This window comes from Biomphalaria glabrata, chromosome 1 (genome assembly GCF_947242115.1).
Source record: "Biomphalaria glabrata chromosome 1, xgBioGlab47.1, whole genome shotgun sequence".
In the NCBI taxonomy this organism is placed as follows: domain Eukaryota; kingdom Metazoa; phylum Mollusca; class Gastropoda; family Planorbidae; genus Biomphalaria; species Biomphalaria glabrata.
In genome coordinates, this window is record NC_074711.1 from 1,097,121 (window position 1) to 1,124,196 (window position 27,076).

Consider the following 27,076-nt stretch of genomic DNA (forward strand, 5'->3'; position numbering starts at 1 on the left):
GGGATTCTTCTCTAGTTGGCTTGCCTCTTGGGGCAAGAAGTTTGGGATTCTTCTCTAGTTGGCTTGCCTCTTGGGGCAAGAAGTTTGGGACTCTTCTCTAGTTGGCTTGACTCTTGGGGCAAGAAGTTTGTGATTCTTTTCCAGTTGGCTTGCCTCTTGGGGCAAAAGTTTGGGATTCTTTTTTCAGTTGGCTTGCCTCTTGGGGAGTACAACAAATTACCTTGCACTTAATTCTTATATCTACATTTTTCTAATACAACACAAAGAAACTAAGGTATGATGAAATCTCTGAAGATATTTCTTAAACATGACGATTGTTTTCATTTAAAATATTTACTGAATAGTTAGCAGAGAAATGTAAGCGTATCCTTAGTAAACACTATAAACAAAGTTGAGGTTTAATTTAAAAAAAGTACAATGAGATTTGAACTCATAGCTATACATTAGTAACCAAAAGCGCTATTGACTGAGCTACGGTCTTGCAAGTTTTTTCTTGTTGTTTTTTTTTTCATCTAAAATTCAATCCTACAAGGTGGTCAAGGCATTAACCCTATCACTCCTTCGCATATATGCATACTACTAATGTACGCACGAATTATAGAATCGTGTTGTGTGAATAAAGCCACAATTCATTTAAAACTATAACCATTTCCCTCTATAATTATTAATTAGTGCCATTATATTTTCCTTCATAATGACGGGTTTTAGAAACTACGAGTTTTATTTATATTCTCCATTCAGTAAGACAAAAACCATAAAGCTTCTATTTTATTAACATTTTATTATAGTAGTACAAATATATATAAATAAGAAAAAAACAAAACAAAAACATTGGATTGTGCTTACCGCCCTTTAGATATAAGTTTAGAAGAAAGAGAAGGCAGAAAAATTGTGCTTTGGAATCACAGTGAATGCTTACAAAGCGCACATCATGAAATGTTATCTCAGAAATGTTCTTTATGATACTATGTAGGTTAATGCACTGAACCATGAAACTAGTTCAGTCATGACTGAACGATGCGAAATGCATACAATGACGTAATCAAACTATGCAGACGACATAAGGGAGCATACATTATGTAAGAAAAAATCGTTGGCTTTGTTAGTTATGTCTGGCATTGTGTCTGATGAAAGACTTGACATATCATAGTAGGGGCTCACATTTGTTACACCTATTAATTTTGTGTTGCCTTTATACTTTACTTAAAATAAGAATCACAGTTGTGTTTCTATCCTAGCAAAAATAAATAAAAATTATTAGAACTTTTTTTTAAAATTTAAAACTTGATTTAATTTACACATTACAAACGTAAAGGCATTAAAAGATCTTAGAAACTTAATTATAAACTGTTGTACTGTTTCATTACTTTCATATGTTTTTATGAATTTCTACCCACTATGTTTATACTGATTTTAAAGTCTACTTTATAAATGTCACTTTGGGTAGATATAGTATTAAAATGTTTGTTTCTGGCATTCAGTCGACCTAAAACGAAATGACGCTATCCAACTAATCCCAGTTTTGTGCTCAAGTTTGGTTTGTGCCAGCACAAAGTAGGCCTAATGTGTGAATTACAAATACTTTTCTGTGTTTAATTGTTGCAATGAAAATAAAAAAACAATATAATAATAATTGAATTCATAACAATAAAAGTGAATCGATAAAAAAAAATGTTTGCTTTCCAGACAAGAAACTAATTCGTGGCGGTATTTCAACAAAAAATCTCATAGGCCTACTTGGCAATCATCAATATGCCAGACAAGTCAAGAAATACACGTGGACTGATAATAAGTCATCAAATATCTGTCAACAGTACTAAAGAAATCATACAGGTTAAAAATACAACAAATAAGTATATAAGTCAACAATCATTACTTTATAGGGTTCAATAATAATGGCAATGTCTTCGATTCCGAAGATTTGGGATGAGTGCAGTGTTTCACAAGGACTATTCAAGTCAAAAACACATAAGTCAATAGGTCACTCAAGTCAAAAGATCACTCTCACGTCAAAAGGTCACTCAAGTCAAAAGTCAATAAATAGTTTTAATCATCCAATCTCAGAAGATATCCAGGTGAATGACACATCGTATCCAAACAGGTCAATAACACATCGTTTCCAATAGGTCAATAAGTCATACAAAACCATTAAGTATAACAAAACCAATTAGTCATCGAGGTCAATAAGTCATAGATAGTCTATAATTTATGCTATAATTATATGTAAAGTCAGTAAGTCACCAAAGTTAATAAGTAAACAAAATAAAAAAAGTCCTCCTAGTCCATTAAGTTACTCAGTCACAGCACTGAATAGTGTTCAGTCAATTAACCGGTTGAACAGGTTGAAAGATGTTTAATGGAAAGTTAAAACAACGCAAGACATCATTTCAACGCACCAAGTAAGACAAGTTGTTAAGATAGATAGTATCACAGTGTGTTAAGACATGTGCCTTGCATCTCAGATGATAAGATTATTGGGCCAAAATAAATCTAATTCAATCAATGTCTTTTATCTGAGACAGATAATGCTGAGTGCCAACACAAATATACTCCCTCCCCTCTTCCTAAAGGTTGTGTGGGGGTAGGTAGAGCACCTATATTTACTTTTAAAAATGCATACTATATGGGCCCTTTTAAGACATATTGCTAATAGTGCTTCTATCTATAAATATTTCAGATAAATATTATTTAGGAAAAGTTCATTAGAATTAATACTATACGTTTGTTGCGGTATGCACTTTTCTGTGGTTCGATAAGTCTCCATAGCTCCGGGTTCATACCCTGCCCAGTGCCATCCCCTGCGAGCCTGGGTTTGGGTTAAGCACATTAAGTTCAACTCTGAAGGAACATGTAACATCTAAAACACTGTAGACCTACAAAAGAAGATGACAACACTAGGCTTTTATTTTGTATAGGCCAGTGACTTCTCTCTCCTCGGGACATATCCAGGCCTTCCAAACTTCTACAGGCAGTGCACAATGAAAGCGCAGGGGATTGGTTACAATTGACTTATTGCGGCCTGGGTGTCGGAAATGTAGTCCTACACATCTCGATTGTCATTTCCCCTCGGAGTGTCGGACCACACAATGATCCATCTTACACCCACGTACAAACCGGTTTTAAAAACAACAAAACCCGAAGTACCCTAAGTACAGTCCATCCTGGCACGGTCTGATGACGCTTTTTTACAGCTACAAAGTTGTCTGGAGCAGATTGGGACATGTTTGTAAACAACTGCCCAGACAGATGAACTTAACGCAACTGTTAATTCGTACATCCAGTTCTGTGAAAACATAATTATATCAAAGAAGAAAATTAAAAACATTCAGTAATAATAGACCCTGGATGACAAACATTAAAAATTAACATTCTGTCATCATCGAAAAGTACACAGAAGTCTATTTATAAGAGATAATTATGTGTTTTTATCGTGTGTGAATGTTGTTCGTATGTGCATGTATATCGTGCATCTATTTTGTTATTGTACAGTAGTTACGCTGAGGTTGTCAATTGTAGTCAAACTGAATTTCCATTTGTTTGGTTTAATAAAGTTATCTTATCTTATCTTACATTTTAGCTTTGGTTGAAAAGGTTTGGAGATGGAGCGGGTGGCTGTTGCCTTCCAAAATTTTTCCAATTTTGCTGAGACATTTTTGTTCAAAAAGTTCTTTAATTATGGTAATTTTGTGCGTGTGGTTTTTGATGCCATTTTTATTCAGTTGACTAAGCTGCGCAACAGCTAAGATGAAACGACGCCTTTCCAACAAGTTATTCCACATGTTAGCAAATTATGCATTATCGCACATTAGTTCTTGTTGTAACTTCGCTATAACCGTATAAACGTTTATGAAATATTTGTTACATACATTAAAACAATTCCCGTCTTGTAACATAGGGAATGTTCGTGTAATTGTATCAGACGGTTATTAGGATCAAAACGATCCGGTCTTGATGTGCTGCGATTAACCAGATTCGACTGTATATGCACGCTATATTTCTTATCTTATACAGACGTTACTTAAAAAAAAAAATGATTACGCCCTACGCGTGTCCCTGTGTCAATCTAGTCATGCATGCTAGTCAATGACTTAAATTCTACCACGTCATTGTTTTTCCTGGCTGACTCAGGAAACCCATTCCATGCTCTTGTAAAAAAAAAAAAAAAATGTTTTATACATATTTCGGATGTTCCTTCAGAGTTGAAGATAGTTTACTTCCTAATCAAAAACCTCCCGCAGGACGACGGGGGATGGGAGCGGGCAGGGTTTGAACCCGGGACCATCGATAAATCAAAACGACAGTCCAGCGCGCACACCGCACGACCAGTCAGCCATCTAATGGGGTGAAGGAGCATTTGTACAAATGTGTCCTAGCCTAATATATTTCTGTACCTGAAGTCCTCTGGGTTTCTGAATGATAGGAAAGAGGAGAAAGAGAGAGGGTACTAACTTGATCGAAAAATCACCAAACAAAGGGGGAGACAATGTAAGACTTATATATTGACTCTTGAAAGCTTTAGTGAAAGGATCAATGTACAATGAGGTAATGAGGTAGGCTGAGATAAAGGCTAAGATAAGATTGTGTTCTGAGCAAATGTTCAGATTTGTGCGCTCTTCAATGACAAAAGTGAAACAAAATATTGGTGCGAAGAAAGGGTAGGATCACAGACCTATATAAATTATATTTCTATTATATTATATATAGGTCTGTGGTTTAGATAACAACGGGATAAAGAGTCCATAGTTTGAACAGTGATGACGGTCCATGGAGAACGACTGCTTGATAGAGCGCTGCAAGGATTCAAGCTCTTCATTTGCTGACCAGTGGTTACCGTGACATAAATCATAACTATGTTTTTAAATAAATCACTGTAATAGAAGATCTTTGGTTTCAAAATATAAAACCTTATATTCTCAAAATATAAAGAGAAGTTAAGGCTTACATTTATAAATATTTTCCAAATACTTTTTTTCTTTTTATGATATCATTGTTTAAAGTAGGCCTAATATTGCAAGGGTGAATAAAGAGAGAGAGAGAGAGAGAGAGAGAGAGAGAACAAAAAAAAAATAGAGTAAGAAAATCAAGTAGGTATATGGCGAAAGAGCTTAGTCTGCAAAATTGAATATTTCAGTCCCGAACGAGTTATTTAGGTTTAGCGGAAGGCTATCCATTAAACGCTTTATTTAAGTGAAGGAAATGACTTATTTAAAGTGTAGCGAAAGGTTTGTTAAACGGTATCCCAATTAGCCTAATTCTTATCGTGTTCACACTCTATAAAGCGTAATCATTATCTAACTAGAATAAAATACGGTCAGGCTGATGAATTAGAATCCTGACTACTTATTTACGTCGTCAACTTTAACTTCTCCCTGGCCATAATTATTGTTGCTACGCAACAGACTACAAACCAAAATGGGCACCTTCGCATAATGTTTCCCCTCATGCTTGCCAGATATTTGTAGACAGACGATTGGCCAAAAGTCATTTGCGTATTTCTTTTTTAACAATTCAACATTTCATGACAAAGTCACAAAGCATAAACTCTCATTCAGATGTGCAAATATATGTAGATTACTTCTGGGTTTTCGCCACCGTATAAACTGCGCCGATTTCCTGTAAATTTTTGGATAAAAAAACAAACATAATTACAAAATAAATCGGTTGGCATATCGAAATATACAATAGTGAGTCCTCCAGATCGACAGCCCAACGGCGTGTTCTCCTCTGACGTCAGAACAAAATTCGTGAAAAGCTACTGCCAGGCTCTTGAGTTTGTTCACTGGTCAAGGAAGAGTTCCCCGCTGCAGGGGCCCCAAAGTGTATGGCTAAAGCGATGGCGACCACAATACCAATTATAACAGTCACAACGATTACAGAGATTTTGATCTTCCGACACCGGCTGGTTCTCTTGGTCCAAGCCTCCACGCTGCCGTCCTCGGAGTTACCGCACGACTTTTTCTTTCGCCGCCTTCTCCGGTAATACTGCAAGAGACGAAGACAATGTTTTAGTACTTGATTATTTTTATTCTTTGTTTTACAGATAGTACAGAACTGAGATATTCTAGCAGGGGCGTACCTAAACATTATTTTATGGAGGAATTCTAGCAGGGGCGTAACCAAACATTATTTTATGGAGGAATTCTAACAGGGGCGTAACTAAACATTATTTTATGGAGGAATTCTAGCAGGGGCGTAACCAAACATTATTTTATGGAGGAATTCTAGCAGGAGCGTAACTAAACATTTTTTTTATGGAGGAATTCTAGCAGGAGTGTAACCAAACATTATGTTATGGAGGAATTCTAGTAAACATTTTTTTATGGAGGAATTCTAGCAGGGGTGTAACCAAACATTATTTTATGGAGGAATTCTAACAGGGGCGTAACTAAACATTTTTTTATGGAGGAATTCTAGCAGGGGCGTAACTAAACATTATTTTATGGAGGAATTCTAGCAGGGGGCGTAACTAAACTTCTAGTAGGGCCGAAGGGGCTTGACTTAACATTATGTTATGGAGGACTTCAAATATTCAGGGGAGGTATTTAGAAAATACTTCTGTAAATGAGCAAATAAATCTGGTAATCAAAAGTTGTATCATCTGATTTCGTTTGCATAATTAGAAAAGGAGAGACCGATTACTTTCTAGGTTAATGTTTGGTTCTATCTTTGGTTAAATGAGGGTATCGCTTTGATGCTAGAACCCCCCTCGATACGATATGTTTTTTTTTATTCTATTCACTTTCTGCTTTCTCCTGCATACGGGCGAGAAGGCATAGAATATCCTAATCAACATTGAAGTTTTACAACTGACATTTAGGGGATCAACATTTTCTTTCATAATAAGTTTTTGAGAAAAGTTATGCAATGGAACTCTACCACAGAAGACAACATCCAGAATTATCTCCCTTTATTCTTCAAAAGGTATGAGTGTTTAAGCGTGATTTAAAATACTTAGACTTCCTAGAAATAATTGATGCTGTTTTGATGATGTTTTGAAGATGTTTTGATGGGATTGAAAAGTGATCATCTACAATGTATAGTTCGTCATTACTTTCATAAAAGTCGTCTGGCCTGTTGGGAATTTTCAAACTAAAAAGTTAATCAGAGTAATCTGCCCTTTCTTTACACTTTCATTCTGAGGACCTGTTTACGATCATTCAGCAATAACAATCAGAAAGAGGAAAAAAAGAAGAGTAATCGATATACATAAATGTGGTGTCGATGTATAAAACCTAATAACAAAATGTAAGATAATGAAAAAAGAGGAAGATTTAGAGAGATTTGAAAATAAACTGGCAAAAAAACAACAACAAAAAAACAACTCAAGAACGCTGTGATCGTAAATATGTTTGTTTTGAGTGACTAGCAGTGCTATTGAGTGTGATTGTGTATCGACAAACTAGTTGACCTTTAGTGTTACTATTTGGTTGAGTGAACTGCTAAAAAAAAGTGTTGGTTGAGGGAACTGCTAAAAAAAAGTGTTGGTTGAGGGAACTGCTAAAAAAAAGTGTTGGTTGAGGGAACTGCTAAAAAAAAGTGTTGGTTGAGGGAACTGCTAAAAAAAAAGTGTTGGTTGAGGGAACTGCTAAAAAAAAGTGTTGGTTGAGGGAACTGCTAAAAAAAAGTGTTGGTTGAGGGAACTGCTAAAAAAAAGTGTTGGTTGAGGGAACTGCTAAAAAAAAGTGTTGGTTGAGGGAACTGCTAAAAAAAAGTGTTGGTTGAGGGAACTGCTAAAAAAAAGTGTTGGTTGAGGGAACTGCTAAAAAAAAGTGTTGGTTGAGGGAACTGCTAAAAAAAAAGTGTGCTATATATGACTGTGTAGAATGGGGTCAGTGATCAGTAACGAATGGGACAGAATGGGCTGATAGAGACCGATATCAAAATGAATAAAGTTAACTAGTCGACCCACGGCGTAGCATAACGCCGCTTTTTTGCAGGGCCGGCCTTAGGCTACTGCAACCTATGCGACCGCAGTGGGCCACGCACTTTCATAGGACCCGCGCTAATTCTAGGTGTAAATTATTAAATTCTTTTATAACTTATAACAGATTTCCCGCGGCCGCCTGATTTACCAGGAGCTTCTGGAAATCTCCTGAAATTGCAAAATATACGAAAAAGTCCTGGAAATCTTGGCTATCATTCTATATGGAAAACGCCAATCTTACGCGCGATAAAAAAAACGGCATTATGCAATACCCGTAATTGTGGAATCTGGTGAAAGAAGCTTCTCGCGCCTCAAACTAATGAAGAATTACTTGAGGTCAACAATTCTCGTACGTAGATTGAAAGATTTGGTAATTCTTGCTATTGAGCGTGATCTATGTAGGGAATAGAATTTTTATGAGATATTCTAGCAGGGGCGTAAAGTAATTTTGTACGTAGTAAAGAATGAACAAAATGCAGAGACGAATTTATTTTCTAATACAAACTCTTAATTTTCACTTATTATCCGTATCCCTACCCAAACTTGGTCCCGCGAAATCCGTTTCGCATAGGGGCCCCACAACGGTTGAGTCAGGCCCTGTTATTTAGTGACGGGTGAAAACAGAGAAGATTACTTGCTTCCCCCCCCCCCTCTTTTTTTTTTGCCGCTAAAGTTACGTGGGGTCGAAATAAATAAAAGAATGATCTATCCATGACTTCTTGGTCACAATGGCTAAGTCCGGCCCTGCTATTTAGTGACAGCTGAATACTACTTGTTCTCCCGACTCCCTCTTTTTTTTTCGTGGGGTAACTCTAGTCCGACTTGTAGAAATAAAAGAGTGATCCTTTCTCAACTTCTCGGTGTTAAACTGTTGAGCCAAGAAGAGAATTATATATAGAGATAGTTTATAGTCAGAAAGTCTAAAAAAAAAAAAAAAGCGTGCCTCCAACTATGAAAATCTCCACTATCTAGTCAAGGGACTCGGATACAAAAATATACAGCGTGGCCAAGTAATCTTAACAAAATTTTTGTGATTATCAACCAGCATCGTTAAGGCTCAATTTTAAGTCTTTAGGATTAGTCAGGTGTGGGGCTTTGTGGCTGACTGGTAACTTGCTTAGCTTCTGAATTTATTGATTTTAATTTCGGAATTTTTAGGACGCCCCTGAGTCCATCCAATGGTAACGGGTACCTGACTTAAGTTGGGGAAAGTAAAGACGGTTGGTCGTTGTGCTGGCCACTTGATACCATGTCAACCGTCGGCTATAGAAACAGATGACCTTTACATCCTCTGCACTATCGATCGCAAGGGGTACTTTGCTTTTTTTTTTTTTTTACAAGTAGTCAGGTACTTAACAGCGTCACCCAGTCATGGCTTATTAAAATAAAATAAAATGTAATTAATTAGAATACATAACTGGTTATCATGGGAGTTTAAACGTAGATGTTTGTGTCACGTGACTCTCTTTGTTTTTTTTCCCTAGACTATAGCTCCACACATACACATTTATATAGGCTGTGTTTCTGTTTAAACGTTAGTTTTAAAAGTTCGAAATTTTAATCATGTGCCAACAAAAAGACGAGACAAAATGTCTTCCTACCTCAAAGTCCTCCTCCGTAGCCTCACCAATCGTATCAAAGGCGGGATCGTCGGTGGTGATGCCTCCAATGGCCTCAATGCTGACAGGGGCGGCCCGCTTTTCCTCACTAGGTGTACCTTCTGGAGTTTTCGTTTCTTGGTGAAACCCCATCAGATAGGCGTGCAGGTAGGCAGGTGCATTTAAACTTGATACCTTTAGAGGAAAATGAAAAATTAATGATGCGCTTTCATTATGCTGAACAGTATAACAGTCAAGGTACTTGTTTTGTCTGGCCAGTAATTCTATCGTAATGTACTTGACACTGAGTGATCTATGTTGTTGACATGTCGAATTAACGAACTGATGGGCGAGGCTATTCATTAAAGTAAGTTCCTCTTTCAGACCTTGCGATCTGTAGGGCAAATGATGTAAAGGTGATCTGTTTCTGTGGCCCACGGTTAACGAGGGCTAGATGTGGCTAGCACAACGACAAACCGCCTTTACTTTCCCCAAACTAATGTCAGGTACTAATTACAGCTGGGTGGACTCAGAGGCGCCCAAATATCCCGAAGTTAAAAATCCCAGTCTTCACCAGGATTCGAACCGGGGATCTCGGTTCGAAAGTTAAGCGCTTTACCGCTCAGGCACCGCGCCTCCCGAGGCTAGTCAAGTGACAAGAACTGATGGAGATGCTGAGTGGATATAAAAGATCAAAAGAAAAATAAAGTTAGAAGTAAAACAAGAAAAATAAAAAGGAAATTCTTATTATCTTCTTATCTTATATAATACAGACGTTACTTCAAAAAAGAAGATGATTACGTCCTACGCGTCATGCATTTAGTCATGCATATTAACCAATGACTTAAATTCTGCCAAGTCACTGGTTTTCCTGGCTAGCTCAGGCAACCCATTCCATGCTCTAATAGCACTAGGGAAGTAATTGTATTAATATAAAGGTTATCTCTTGAACTAGAGTTGGTCTCTAAACCTAAGACTGGTTACCAATATAAAACATTGTTTTTTAGTATTCGGCTCTAATATGTCTGGCCGGGACTGTCGTCACGATAGACCCGATATTTAACTTCCTGCTAACCGTCATCCCTTGCGGTCTTGCCCGAGGCTTGGTCTAGGTCAAGGACGTAATTATTTTTGTTGCCTTAGTGAACGTCCAAAACTTGTAAAACCTAACAAAAATAAACCCAGACATTTAGACGTAACAAAAACATGTGGTCTGTACCACCTTGTAGCCATGAACGAAACTAGAAACAATGTTCCTTAACATTCAGTAAAATAAGCCCAGTGTTTTAGTCAGAGGATACTTAGGTTTAACCTCGTTTCAAAGATATGAACTTTTTCATTTTGTTTCGTAGATTTCTTTTTTGTTCCCCAAAGTAAACAAATTAATGACACAATGTCTCATAAAATGTCAGCACAAATTTTAGCCACCCTCTTCTAATGTCATCTAATGTCAAATGTCAAGAAATTAAATTATTAAACGAAGTGACGTTGTTTCGTTTCTAAGTAGAACTTTTGTTAGCCTACTATTTTCGCGTCTGCAAACTTTTAAAAATGTTCTATTCTAAACGTCTTCGCTAATGTCATTCTCTAGTCTCTACCTGTTATTCTTCGGTAACCCCACAAAATAGTGCAATAGGCCTACTAAATAACGCGGACTAATATATCACGTGTATAAAAGTACCGAATTTTAGTAAGATATCTAAAGTGTTTCTTTCAAAAAATGACTGGAAAATAATGATAACATAAAAAAATAAAAAATATATTGCCTCATATTTTACGATATATGAAGTATTTCTTGCAAAATGACTGAAAAATATTGTTACGAATCTCACTATCCAGGCTCTCTGCAAACCTGCACCATACACCACCAACTTAAAGAACTTGACAACTCAGGGCTCCAAAGTAACGTAACACTTTAATAGTTGAATAAATATTAGCCAATACTGTACAATTGGCAGCACGTACACTGTACAAATATCTTTCCTGTTAATAGCCGTACCGCCGTATCAACTCTTGCACTGGCCTCTCCGTCTCGTTCCGGGCTTGCACTGGGTTCAATAGTTCAGGACTGACTTCACACACTAGGCTCGTTGTGTCGGACTCGATCGCAGACCAAGATCAAGACGCCAGCCGTCTCAACTGTACTTGACAGTACTCCGCACTGAACCGTCGTAATGCTCCGTACAGAACCACACCGCTGAACTGTGCTGTAGTCGACCGGACTGTAGTGAACCGGGCTCTGAACCCCTGCCGTGAACCTTCTGTCGTGAACCTTGCTGTATTGAGCCCCTTTTCTCGACCGTCTTGACTGCGACACCTCCGCTCTTATATAGGGTCCCTACTGGCCTTCTCGAACAGGACAGAACGCCGCTCGACGTTTCTAGGTGGTCAGATGACTACAACTCTCGTGACGCTCCTGAGCTCTGTTCACGACGGCGATCCTTCCCGAACCATCCTGTTGACACACGACTCGGCTGACCGTCGTAACTCGTCACGGTTGACCGCTCGTCTAGCGCTGGCCTGGGGCGATTTGCGTCGTCTGACTACACTCACACCACTACCACCATCTGTGCCACCACCAGGTTTATAACAATATTTTTGTTGGCGCTATTTTGTCAGGAAACAGTTATCCTTCTTATGTCAGACTTTCTAGTTCTCCTGTACTCCATAAATGTAAAGTCACGACCTTAAAGGGAATCTCTCAATTCTTAATACTGGGGCATCCATTCCACAGTTACTTTGAACATGGCTTGAAAAGGCCTGAGATTAATTATCTAGCTCTAAGGACTAAAGCTAATTCATTTAGATCATATATTTAATATTTAGCTGATGAGATAATAGGTTGCACATTAACGCATTAAAGATTACAGAATAAATCTAAGCTAACAATAAGTCGATCAAAGTGAAAATTATTGGAAGCGTGGTCTAGAGGCTAAGGCTAAGGACGCGTTCGACACCCGACTCGAGCAGAGTTGTGTTAACTGAGCGCCCAAAGGCTGTACGGATACCCCCTCCCCCCACTGGTCCACAGATGAGATTCGACCATAGCGCTCTGAGCATGCTATAAACATGAATTAAAGTAGCGCTAAATATAAGCCATAATAATAATAATAATTATTATTATTAAAGACTAGATTTATGCGCTTTAGATTGTCATCTCGATGGTCCTGAGTTCTAACTCTGCCCGCAGCTATCCCAGCAGTCCTGCGGCTGCGTCGGGCAAGATGACATAATCTTACATCCGAAACATGTAAAGCAGTAAAACAACAACAACAACAAAACATTTATTTTTAGCTTTACATTTGATGTAGGGATTCCCAATTAAACTTTTAGACTCTAGAAGCTCTAGGGTAGCCAGGGGCAGACTGGCTATATGGGCATTCAGGCAATGCCCACGGTACCCAAATGGGCCGGTAGGACCATAGTAATCATCTTTTTTTGAAGTTACGTCTGTATTTTATAAGATAAGGACGCATGGATGTCAGTAAGGCGCATATTAAATTGTTAAAGCCTTTATTATAGGCCTAGTATTCTTACTCACTAATCTTCGCACTCGAAGACAAGCCTTATTATTATTATTTTTTCTATTTTCTTACAAAAGGGTCCCTCTGAGCGACGTATTTAGGGCCTATATTCACTGTATCACAGATATCCATACATTATCAAATTTAACATAATGATTTTGAGGATAGGTAGACCTAGAATTGGATGTCCATCATGTAATATACAATTTATGGTCCGGATGAAATAGAAATGCGTATTACCATTAAAAACCAATCCATAACTATAGTTATTGTGGATTTGAATTAAAGGTCTTAGTGCAGATGGCAGCAGTGCCGGCCTTAGGCATAGGCAAATTAGGCAGCCGCCTTGGTCCTCCGAATGCTGATGGCCTCGCACGGGGCTCGCAATATTTTTAGAGCAAAAAAAAGCTTACCTGGTGCTCAATGTTATTGTTGCAGTACACTAGGCTTTAAATAAACTGAATTTTAATTTTTTTCGATGTTTATTTTCCTATTTTATTTGGGGCCACCAAATTCACTTCGCCTAGGGCCTCCAATTATCTATGGCCGGCCCTGATGGCAGAATACAGATTTTAGTGGTGTGAGGATGGCCATTGGAGCATTCCAATATTACCATCGTATTAATTTTTGGTATAAATCAAAGAATGAAGTGATGCTACCTATTATAGGCATAAACTTGATTGTCACACCATTAGGTGGATGCTTGTGGCCTAATCATATGTCGCTTATGGGACTGCGTTGAACTTAAGGACATCGCGTTAGTTATGCCCCTACAATTGTCAGCTACAGGATTAGAACGGGCAGAGTTTTAAGAGAATAATATTTTTATTTTTTAATTATTTTTTGTTTTAATGTGTGGATCTATTTTGACAAATTTCAGACATCAACAAGCAAAATATTTTTTTTTTCAATCCTTCAAAAAAACAACAACAAAGTTTACCAATGGGAGAGAACTCCGAACTTACAAGTATATCTATATGATATTCGATATCAAACAAAATAATGAATACCAATAAATATTGGACTAATTGTTTAATTTGTAATTGGTTTATATACAATAATTTTTTTTTAAAGTTTCAACTTAATCTGAGGAATAGATATGGGAGAAATAACGTGTTAAATTATATAAGGGGATGAAACTCTACATATTTAGCCGTATATGTGAATACTAAAGAATTAATTTCCCTTGTGGTGTCAAACAAAATAATTAAGACTAAGACTAAGACTGCTTTATTGATCCTTATGGAAATTTGTGATTACAAGGATTCTTTTCTCATCTAAAGACAACACAACAGCAATTAATTGACTAATTGGTTATTTGTTTTATTGATTCATGCCTGGTCTATACCTATGAATGATTGTGAAATGTTTCATCTGATCCGAGAATGGGTGCAGGAGAAATAATACCTACAAACTTTTACCACACAGAGTGGATATAAGCTTTGTAAAAATTTGACATTGATCTACACAGCCCAGAAAACACAAACATTCATACACACTCATATGCATATGCCTAATGACCAATATTATAACCAAAACCCCAATAATAATAAGGCATTGTCTTTCGGCTTGGAAGGTTGATAAATCTCTCAGTGTTAAAGCAACACAATGCTACATGTATCATACAGCAACTATTACATTTATCCAAATATCGACCACTCGCTAACATGTAAGTCTTCGCCTCAACTCTAACGATTCCTCGTTTCCTAGCAACCAAAAACTTTGTGTGGTATGACGCGCAAGAGAAGAAATTGTTTTAAAACACTGCGTCGCTTTTATCGCCTAATAAGCGACCAATCAGAGTAGACGACACATCACGTTAAGACAATGGAGTATGCCGAAATGTGCTGTGTGCCTATTGGTTAGAAAAAGGGTGGGGGGTGACTACACGTTACATGCATTAAAAATCTATAGATACCAAACAGTGGCGTAAATGACTTTTTATTACAAGGGGGTGGGCTCCGATATAGATCTAGGAGTGTCATCATTTCTACCATTTATTTATTACAAAAAGAAAGTAAAGTTCCCCTTTCAGACATTTTAGTCCGTCTATACTCCATAGGACTTGGAACAAAATGTCCTGACCCATTAGGACTAGGAACGTGTTGTTCGGGACTAACGTCAGTATCCAGAACACCTGGCTGAGTAGTCTGCTAAATGAAAAGAAGGTCTTGAGTTCGAGTCTCGATAAAATTGTCCTAAGCCTAACGTCCTCGACAAATAAAAAAAGAGAGTAGGGTATATAAAAAGTAAAGGGTCACCCAGCTTTTAAGATAAGATAAGATAAGATAATTTTATTGATCCAATCAAATGGAAATTCAGTTTGACTACAAATGCTGATTATGTCACAATGTAATCAGGCCACCTGCCGAGCGGCGCCCCCGGAAATACTTTTTCTATAAAGTATTCTCCGGGGGAATTTATTTATCTAATTTTACAATATTTTATCGCTGTATTTAAAATAAGCAAAATAAAAAAAATGCTTTCGTTAAAAAAGAAGCTTTTATATAGGAAGGTTCAGCAAAATCACTTATATCTCTCAATACTGCAAGGTTTATCTCTCATGTTTCTATATAAAACACAATTAATGAATTACCTCTAACTGATTAATTACGTGTTTAATGTTTTGATTGATTCATGTATTGTCTTCGACAATAAATAAAACGTGCAAAAGAATCCACCCAGACAGACAGACAGACAGACACAGTGAGCTGTTATAAGATTTGTAAAATTGTATCTATTCATTCAACACATCACCTGAATTCAATTAAACTATTTCATTTTAAACTTCAAAATATGCTTCCACGATAAGGACCCACATCACGCTATAGGAAACTCTTTGTAAGGGATGACGTGGCCTTGCTATTGCAAATTACATTTTTGATAGTACTCAAAAGTGATCTAGGTGTTTAAATGGCTTAACAAACTTAGAGGGCAAAATGACATATGCAACTACTGGCGTCGACAACTGTGTCAGGCACATTAATTACACAATTTAGTTTAAACAAAAGTGAAACAGCTTTTCCTGGCTTGAAAACAACAAAATAAAAAAATCTTTTACAAGTGTTTAAGTACAAAGAAGATTACAGACAACTTGTCCAGCAAAAGTCTATGTAAGTGAGTCAAAGTAATAAGAAGAATACAGGCAACTTGTACAGCAAAAGTCCATGTAAGTGAGTTAAAGTGCCAAAAAGACTACAAACAACTTGTGCAGTAAAAGTCTATATAAATAAGTTAAAGTACCAAGAAGACTACAAACAACTTGTACATCAAAAGTCTATGTAAGTGAGTTAAAGTACCAAGAAGACTACAAACAACTTGTACATCAAAAGTCTATGTAAGTGAGTTAAAGTACAAAGAAGATTACAAACAACTTGTACATCAAAAGTCTATCTAAGTGAGTTAAAGTACAAAGAAGATTACAAACAACTTGTACATCAAAAGTCTATGTAAGTGAGTTAAAGTATCAAGAAGACTACAAACAACTTGTACAGCAAAAGTCTATCTAAGTGAGTTAAAGTACAAAGAAGACTACAAACAACTTGTACAGAAACAGTCTAAGTAAAAAGTACAAAGAAGACTACAAACAATTTGTACAGCAAAAGTCTATATAAGTGAGTTAAAGTATCAAGAAGACTACAAACAACTTGTACAGAAACAGTCTATGTAAGTGAGTTAAAGTACAAAGAAGACTACAAACAACTTGTACAGTAAAAGTCTATATAAGTGAGTTAAAGTATCAAGAAGACTACAAACAACTTGTACAGAAACAGTCTATATAAGTGAGTTAAAGTACAAAGAAAACTACAAACAACTTGCAAAGAAACAGTCGATATAAGTGAGTTAAAGTACAAAGAAGACTACAAACAACTGTCTGTCTTGTACAGCAAAAGTCTATGTAAGTGAGTTAAAGTACAAAGAAGTCTACAAACAACTTGTACAGAAACAGTCTAAGTAAAAAGTACAAAGAAGACTACAAACAACTTGTACAGCAAAAGTCTATGTAAGGGAGTTAAAGTACAAAAAAGACTACACAAACAGTTGATATATTTACTTACCGAAAGCACTATAGATCCTTGAGAATTTAATTTATTGCTAGAGTTTTTGTCTTTCAGCTGTAAGGCCTTCTCGTCGTCCGTAAGAAAGCCGTTATTGTCATAGCCAGCCTCTTTATCGTCAAGATGTAACTGAAAGGCTGACCGAGTAATACACTCCTTCACGTACGTCACTCGGTTGTCTTCGTTAAAGATCGTATCGTCCGAGAACGTCACGAACTTCCCTTCGGCATGCCCCAAGGCGTGCAAAGCCAAGAGTTTCTTCTGCGACCCTTTCGCAGGCTGGAGGCAAGGCGATGACGCGTCATTCAAGTTAACTTGATTTTTCAGAAGCTGTCCAGCGTCTAGGGTCTGGAGATTGTCCTCCATGGATCCGTTCTGGAGTCCGTCCCGTTTTTCTCGAAAAAGTTTCTGCAGAGCTGCGCGACCACATTCACATTTAAGGGTTGGGCGCCCATTACATTGGCAGTGTATTTTGTTGGCGAGCTTAGACTCGAGGTTCTTGTAGTCTGAATCTATGGAGCTCGAGCTGGAAAGGGAGAAGACCGCTCTTAAGCTGAGGGTGTCACACAGGATGAAATCTTCGGGACGCAGCGTGTTCGGGTTTCTGGAGAACTCCTCGACATAATTTTCGTTCCTGAGTACTTCCGCTCGAAGCCTGCTCATGCGCAGTGATTCTGCGTTGTAATGTTGTAACATTTGATCAGGCATTGACATCTCATTATTATTCATTAAGTCAAGGGAATGAACCGTTGGCTGGCCTAAAGTTTCAGAAATGTAGAAAGCGTTGTTATTGTTGTTATATATGTGTTCAGTCTGACTTTGACCATAACTGGACAACCCGCTATCCTCTTCGTCGCATACTGCTTGTGTGGACTGATCAGCGGCTGTACTGTCAGCTGAGACAGTTCTCTCTGAGAGGGTACTTAAATAATACCTTTGACTGAATGGTCTGTTACCACGTGACCAGCCAGTGTCCTTGTTTGACCTTTCTGAAGAGTAAAAAGACGATGAAGGGGAGGAGTTGCTTGAACTCGGAAGTGAAGAGTCCGCCAGTTCAATCACATCCGGGTCATCAGAGGACGCTTCGTATCTTCTCTGACGAGAGAGCTGTTTCTTCTGCTTCCTCGAGCCTCTATTCTTTAAGCTGTTCTCGGTTTCTGACTTGTGTCTGGTATTGTTGCCATTTTTGACTGGGTCGGAGTGGTCAGGCAGCACTCCTGTGGACCGGGTTTGGCCGATGACCACGACTGGTGCTGACAGAGTGTGGCGGACGGATCTATGGCGGGGTAAACTTTCGTACATTTCGATTTGAATTTCCCCCACGGGAACGCCGCCCTCGGACTGCGTGTCGCATGCATCTCGAGATCCTTCATTTTCTTGGAATATGGGATTAACCTTGACCCCACGCAGACGTCGGCCAGAAATATGACCACCGTATAAAGCCTGAGGAGTAAAAGCACATGACGTTAATCTGTGTTTTTAGTGACATTTCACGATGTAATCTGAGCTAGTGTATTTTTTGTTAGCAATCTTCTTATCTAGTTTTTAAAGTTAATATAATGCTCTTTTATTATTGATATTCATAGACGACATACGAGGTATAAGAGTCGATATAAATAGCTTGTTCGAAATAGCTTGTAAATAATACGGCTATGTTTATATTATTAATCTTGTCTATTAGCTAGTATTATGCTCTGAATGTCTTCCACCTCCGATGCCTAAGGCGGATCTTTAAAATAAGGTGGCAAGATAAGATAACCAATGAGGAAGTGCTACATAGAGCAGGATGCCAGAACATCCGCTCTGTTATCAGCAGCAGACGCCTTGGCTGGCTTGGCCACGTTCGTAGAATGCCAGTAGGTCGACTTTCACAGGACATCCTGTATGGCGATCTAATAGAAGGCAGGAGAGCCGCTGGTCGCCCACTTTTACGTTATACGGATGTATGCAAACGCGACATGAAGCTCTTCAAAATCGACACTGGCAACTGGGAAGAGGTGGCACTGGACAGATCCACATGGAGAGAGAGCATAAAGGAAGGGTCACAGATTGCAGATGTCATTCACAACAGAAGCAGAAAGAAGGGTGAAAATGCAACGGCGCCTGGTGATTATATATGCCCAACCTGCGATCGCAGCTGTGTATCAAGGATTGGCCTCTTTAGTCACACAAGAAGTTGCAAAGGGAAAAGATCGTCTCTCGAGACGTAAAATGCCACAGAATGCTCTTAAGCTGTGTTTTTTTTTAGCATTCAGTGATACGGGAAAATAGCAAATATATTTTTCTTCTGCTCAACACTGTTGATCAGAGACCCATATACATATATGTAGACTGGAAATCGGAAACAAATTCTTGACCCGATTGATCGATTCACAGACCTATATATATATATTGTTGTAAACCTGGTGGTGACACAGATGGGGGGTAGTGCCGTGTGTTTTTAGCCTACCCAAATCGCCACAGTCCAGCGCAGGACGAGCGGTCAACCGAGACCAGTGACAGTACACGCCAGTTCGGCAAGGACCAGTGTCGTAACTATTACGCACGCAAGTCACGGCGAAAGTGATCAACTGGAGTGGTCAAGAAGGTTCGAGGCCAGTAGAGACACTATATAAGAGGGAGTGTGTTAGAAAGACTTGACTTCACGTTAGCTCGCTATGTGACCAGTACGAGGCGAGAACCAGCACGGTGTGTGAAGTCAGTGCGGAGCAGAGACTAGGTTTTTTGTAAAGACAGTGTTAATGTTGTTGCCAATTGCGATGTATTTGAAATTAAACTGACTGATACTTTGGAGCCCTGAGTTGTGAGGTTCTTTAAGTTCGTTGTGTCGTGCGGTGCATGGTGATGCAACCACGACGAGACCAACATACGATTGGTCCGCTGCTGAAACTAGTCGGCCGAAGCCGGATGCGCAGCCTGATGCCGAAGAAGAGGGACCTTTGCATGTGGAGAGTTACCAACCTGCCCCACAAGCATGCCCTCCATACAAGTCTGAAGATGTCTTGCTACGCCTGACTTCACACACCGTGCTGGTTCTCGCCTCGTACTGGTCACATTGTGTCACCACCAGGTTTACAATATATATATATATATATATATATATAGATAGATTTTTATGTACGTAACTCTTATCTTATCTTATATGATACAGACGTTACTTCAAAAAAGAAGATGATTACGTCCTACGCGTCATGCATTTAGTCATGCATGTTAACCAATGACTTAAATTCAGCCAAGTCACTGTTTTCCTAGCTAGCTTTTTCAAGATGTAAGGGAAGTCGCCCCGAATCTAGGAAAATCAATCTGTCTTAGAAAAGTAATGATCTTTAGTTTTCAAAGTTTAAAAATAATGCAAAAACATTTCTCGGAATTTCTTTAGAATGGGCTTTTAATCACAGAACTATATATTCACGCAAATATATGAAATAAAGCCATTCAATGTTAGTTTCCATTAAGATCATAATGTTTCAAAAAATTTTAGATCGAAATAATTTATGTATGTTGATTTTAATCATCTTATGTACATTTAAATAGATTGATTACCTAGATCTTTCTAGATTATGTATCTACAAATTTCAAAATAATAATTATGAGACCAGAGTACTCTTATTTTTTGGATGTTTAATTACTAGATCTAGATCTAAAAATTAATTTATATGTTACATAGGTCAGGCTTGAAAAAATTACTGCTCGTCTAGACAGCATTGCAGAGGAATAAACCAAAAAAAAAACCCCGTCTTGTTTCAACTTTAAAATAAAATTCACGATATTTGTTGTAGTGTTAAAAGATCTCCATGTCCAGTCTAGATATAATATATATGTCTATGCTGTTGATTCTGTCTGAGGTGTAGTAGTGTGTGATACGGAACAAAAATTGCTGTCATCATAAAAATAGGAGCCTCTTTTTTTTGTAAAAAAAATTCAGCCCTCGCTAGGCTCTCTAATAAGTTCATTTTTTTTTACGTCAGTGGCATCGAGTAAGCGCCCTTAGTGTAACAAATTTACTCTCGAAAGTATAATGATAAAAAATAAAAACAAGAAAAACATAAAAATACTTTTTAAAAAAACCCCAAAAAACCTTATATTAAGTGTTTTCAATAAGTTTGGATCCATAGAGTTAGAACTGACCTAGACATAATAAATCTGTGCGATGAGAAATATTTTTTACCAATTGTTTTTGTTTAGCCAGCACAATCCCCTTTTTACTTTCCCCAACTAAAGTCAGGTACACATTAAAGTTGGGTGGACTCAGCGGTGCATTAAAAATCCCGAAATTCAAAATATCAGTTTTTACCAAGATTCGAACCCAGGACTTCAGGTTCGGAAGCCAAGCTCTTATCCACTCAGCCACCGCGCTCCCTTAAGATCGCCCCTAAAGATCGCAAGGTCTAAGATGGGAAACCTTTTTTACTTTTTTTTTTTTTTTTTTACTGTGCGGGCAGCATGCTAACTTAAAAAGTGCTGCTTTTGGCCCGCGGTTCTTATACTTGATATGTCTGCTTTGAACACCGCATCGACCTTATCGTTGCTAGGCGACGGTTTGAATGTCGGTCTTTGCAAAGCCTTCCAGCAAACTTAAACTTTTTAAATTGAAGAAAGCCAATCACTTTGAAATGTATTTTTTGTAGATCTGAAAGATAAACAGGTCTGTGATAATCTGCTAAAAAAAAGGCCTGTGATGATTTGCTATAAACAAGGTCTGTGATGACTTTCTGAATGTGTGTCTGAGATATTCTAGGCGCAATTTCCAGGACCAAAATAGAAAAACTGTTCGGTTATTTCAGTCTTACTTTTCTGTTCTATCTGCACGTTCCCTGGATAGTCAATTATAGGTGATTACTTTTGAGCAAAAGTTTAGGTCGTAGGTACTAGGTCGTAGGTCGACAATCGATGCCAATGAACATCAAAAGAACATTTTTAATAGACACCAATGTGTTACTATCCAGAGGCGTAGTTAGATACTCGTGGGTTTAAGAATATGAAGGTGCCTCTACCCACCAAATCCTTTAAGAAAAAGGTTGAATGGGACACAATGACACTCCCATGTATGAAGTGTGTGTGTGTGTGTGTGTTTCTATGGTGACGGTGAGTAGAGGTTTGCGATTGGTTCTGAATGATGCAAGTTAAGTGGTATTGTCGTCAGCGGTCTTAGGACAGACGACTCCAGAACGTGAGAATGAAAAGAAGTGTTATTGTTGTGAATTAGATTTTGTCCGAAATACAATTTTCTATTATAACTAAAGTTTACTACATTGATTTCTTGTTATTTCAACTTGATTTTGTCTATATTATAATAAGAGTTATATTTAGTATTTTTTCACAAGGAAGTTATTGAAGTTATTTCAGGTTTTATTAGTTAAGATATATTACGCCAACAGCGGTTTAGTTGTCTACCAGCAGTATGGTGCTACAAGTCAACGACCGTCGACAACAGTATGTACTGTTAGTGATTCTGTTTTTTCTGACTGTGCCATTAAACTCAATTCAGCAACGACTTCTTACAAATTATAGCCATGACACTCATTGTTTGTATGTCTTTTTAAAACTTATAAGCGACTATGTTTCTTCTATGGCCTCTGTGGGCCCTCATTAGTCATGGGAGCAATGAACCCCTTTGTGCCAAGGCTGCTACGCTATCAGGGCCGGCCTTAGGTTATTGGAAGCCCTAGGCGAACGGAAATTAAAAATGAACAACGAAAAAATAAAATCACACAACTGTATCTATATCGAAATCAATGACATTGTTTAGGCACGTTCTTTTTTGAAGATGGCAATAAGCCTAGATCTTTCCAATCGAAGCCGATATGCTGACTTTCATCTGTATCGGTTTGAGCCTGAATCTTCTGTGACCATGTTCATGACTTTTTTCCAGCTAATCAGCCGATTCGTTGACCACTTTTTCTAAAGCCATTCGCTTTTGGTTTGCCTTGATTCGACATTTTCACCAAAAGGTCTTCTTAAATATTGGTAGTCTAACAAGTAAATCTAAATTAAAAAAAAACAAAACTTGAGTCGTGTTTAAAAACTTAGAGTTAATCTAACAGACATAGAGCAATGGAGCTTTGTTATTGAAATTTGATGCAAGTTTCGATGCTTTTACTCTAAAACTTTTGTTTAGTCCTATGCGAGCCCCCCCCCCCCCCAAACCAATTGGAGGGCCTAGGCGGCTGCTTACTTTGCCTGTGCATATGGCTGGTCCTGCTTCTATCAAACTTACTGTTCTTATATATAAACAGAAGTCCGTAACGTTAAACGCCAAAATAGGAATGGAAGATATAACCTTCATTCATGTTTGATATTGCTCTCTAAAAGTTAGTCTTTAATCGTGTTATACTTATCTGTTAATCTCAACTTTGTATCTAAATGTTCCACGTTGTAAAAAAGTATTCACATTTTTAGGCTAACTGCAAGATCTAGTGATATTCTAGCTGGGAAATTGTGTCCAGAAAATCGCTTACGTGATGTTGGCTCATTCAACTGAGTGACTCTGCGATATTCTCTGACAGCAACAAGTGTACATGTTGAACTCAATATTTGTATTATCTCCCCTTTTTTTTATTTCTCGTCTGCTCACACTGCTGCTTTTTTTATTTTCGTAAACGTTGCTATCCCGTGGTACATCAGTTTAAATGTCAAGGCCAGAGGCGTTATCGCGACAACATGGCAGTATCGATCTTATGTAGTACATACTTGCTGAGCTAGCTGATATCTACGCCCTGGGTAGAATCGATACTAAGCGCCTTTGCTAGTCAGAGATTTAGAAAGTTTGCATTTAATTGCATGTAATAATCTATTTCCTTCTTTCTTCAGTTCTTATGAGAGAATCCTCAAACTGTACTGCCCAAAAGGCAAATCGTGATTTAATCGTGAATTATCTGGTCAGTGAAGCCCGTATTAAACAGAAGACGATATCTACTAACCACAGGAAGGTTCCCTTTTTTGGTCATCATTCCCATGGGCCAGTTCTAATTGTTTAAAAACCAAAAGTATTTTTTTTTGACAAGGGCATCAACTCTGCATGAGAAAATTAAAAAAAAACAAGCTTCAAGACAAGTGATAGTGAAATCCAAAGACACAAAAAGACCACAAAAGAATATTGTTCTATCTTTGACTGTATGCTGACGATGTACTAAAGAAAAATTGATCTTGTTTGAACTATAGCCTGATATTTGTTGTTTTGCTTTAATTGTTGAGAACCATAGCCTGATATAGTTCAATCTTGGAGCTTTTCACCTGCACCAACTATCCCTTACTCTGTTGGACCGTTGGGGCACCACACAAGATTTGTCAACCGTCTTTCTCCATGTCTTTTTTTCCTTGGATAGAACCTCTTTCAATGGCAGGCATTGCAATTCTTTTATGTTGTCTTCCCTTCGCTTTGTATGTCAGCCTCTTCTTCTTTTTCCTGGAACCGTTCCCTGAAGGAAGGTCTTTGCAAGCCCCGAAGACCTTGTAATATGATCGTAGAGTTTTAGTTTTAGTTTTTTTTACAATAGTTAGCAGGTCATCGTGGGGTCCAATGGCTGCAGTAACCCTGTCTCTAATCTCTTGGTTTGTGATGCGGTCTTTAAATGTGATAACTAGGATACTTCTGAAAAAAAAAATGGTTTATCGATACAATACAACATACGAACCTTGCGCGAACAGGTATTCCCAGTATTCCCAAGATCTTTACAGACCTCAGACAACGCAGTCTGCGTTCGCCGGAGGAGGACAATTGCATCCCAAAAGTCATTCTCTACAGGCAACTCGCGTCTGGCTAAAAAAAACAACAACTGGTCGCCCCCCCACCTCCGTTACGTGGATGTAATAAAACGGAACCTCAAATCAGTGAACCTTGGTACTGACCATTGTGATGATATACACCTACATCTCACTAGATGGAGAGAGAGACTGTAACCAAGATGGCTATGTACAGTGAAAGAACATGGACCTCAGGTCTGGAAGAAAAGTGTGCCTTACGAAAAATGGCCAGCTCCTCTACCACCAAAGCGAAAGCCACCTTGACCTGCAATTTATGTGGGCGGTAGTGTCTCTCCAAACTAGGGCTCCATAGTCACACGAAAAAGTGTTCGAGATGAACCATAGTCGTTATACGACTGAAGGGAGGCCAAGAACATACGCGTGATTTCTAATTCTGCCTTCAAAGAACATTAAGACCTACCTGTCCACAACTTTTCTAGATTAGTTTGTCATTTTAACTCTCGTTAATTAACTGCAATAGTTATTTTTTAAAGACAACTGACCTCCGTATTGGGTCTAACGAAGTCCATCCAAGAACTTATATGATCGTGGCATTGTCTTGTAGTTATACAAAGCTGTTCAGCTGTTCTTTTAGCAATGCAGGTAACGTGTCACGGGACAAAACCCTGTGGAATGGAATTGTCAAATTAACACAGATTTTAAAATAAAATAAATCCAGAATGTGGCAACAGAAAATTTTAATATTAAAACTGAAGACCGTTGAAGATGAACATATATATAAAATGTACAGAAGGTAAAAACACTTAAGAAATGAATAATAATTAACACAGAAGATACTCACAGACTCCAACCGTGTAGTTAAAAATGAACACACTAATAAACAAGCCAAATAAAAAAAAAATACTTTAAAGACTGTCAAAACTCATATTTTGTTTACCAATTAGGTTGGATCAGTAATGTAATTAAAGTTGTAATAAGCCTTAGACGATAATCAATAAAGAGGACTAATTCAGCTTAATACCACCCCCTTCAGTCAAGTACTATTTCTTTCCCTTGTTTAAGATACCAAACAAAATAATTTATTACCAATAGTTAATTAACAAAATTAGTGATTTTTTAATTATTGATTCTTGTGTTGTCTGGTATAAGTAATAATGGTGCTTGATTCGAGATTGGGTGTCCGAGAAATAACGTGTACAAAAGTTTGGCCAGACAGACAGACAGACAGACAGACAGAGTGAGTTGATAGAAGCTTTGTAAATATCTAAGGAAGCACATTGACAAGAATGTCATTAAGCTCATAATATACAGCTCTCAACCAGATTTATTACAAAGCTTAAATCATTTGAGACATTTAATATTATGAGGCGACACTGGTCACTGACTTATATGTACTTCTAATAGTCATTAATTCCTACTAAAACTATACCTAATGTGACCTCTGACCCAAAACTGAAGTTCGTTTAATTGTAATTAGCATGTGTTTATTTATAATTAGACCAATTAATGCTAATTCTAATTTATTCATAATATCAAAAACAAAAAAAAAAGGTACAATTCATTGAACGGAAAAAATTGTTAATAACATACTCTTTGGAAAATGTCATTGAATGTTTAAAAATGTTTTAATTACTGACATATCAATAAAAGCTTACCTCACAACTGTGTGGGACAGGTGAAATACAGAAACTTGGTATTGTATTGTTCTCCTCGGCAGACGTCTCACCCAAATCTCGCGAGAAGTGACTTGAAAGTACCAAGGTGTGCTCACACAAGCGTCACACCAGCAGTGTGGAGGCGGGGCAGGTGGGTAGTGTTGTCACAGAGTCTGTCGATGCGTCGCATGAGCACTGCTGTCAGCGGCGTAATCGTGGCTCAGTGAGAGGATTGTAGTCAACCTTTGATCGAAGACCATTTATCTCTGAATGTTGGGGTTTTTACAGGACACTCTGTTGCTTTGTGTACATGTGTTTGACACTGACAGAGTGTTGCGCACTTTCTCTTGGTTATAAATACTGTCATAAACAATGTACAGAGGCCCCTATGTGTCATTATAATAAAAAAGTAAAGTTCCCCTTTCAGACCTTGCTATCTATGGGGCAGATGATGTTAAGGTCATCTGTTTCTGTGGCCCAAGATTAACGCGGGTGTCGCTTTTAAGACTAAGACTAAGAAATTTACGGAAATTTGTTGTGATTACAAGGACTCGTTTCTCATATAAAGACAACACAACAGAAAAATACACATAAATAAACATAAACATTTTAC

General features: G+C 37.8%; 1 protein-coding gene across 1 annotated transcript; it reads right to left on the reverse strand.

The window, feature by feature from the left end:
* Nucleotides 1-801: 801 nt before the first annotated feature.
* LOC106050949 (uncharacterized) lies at nucleotides 802-26,661 on the reverse strand. The gene is made up of 5 exons (XM_013206044.2): nucleotides 26,464-26,661; nucleotides 25,351-25,473; nucleotides 17,105-18,547; nucleotides 9,526-9,717; nucleotides 802-5,982 (listed from the first exon to the last, which is right to left on the reverse strand). Exons 2-5 carry the CDS (start codon nucleotides 25,375-25,377, stop codon nucleotides 5,731-5,733), a joined length of 1,914 nt encoding a protein of 637 aa, XP_013061498.2. The 5' UTR covers nucleotides 25,378-25,473; nucleotides 26,464-26,661; the 3' UTR covers nucleotides 802-5,730.
* Between the last annotated feature and the right edge of the window lie 415 nt (nucleotides 26,662-27,076).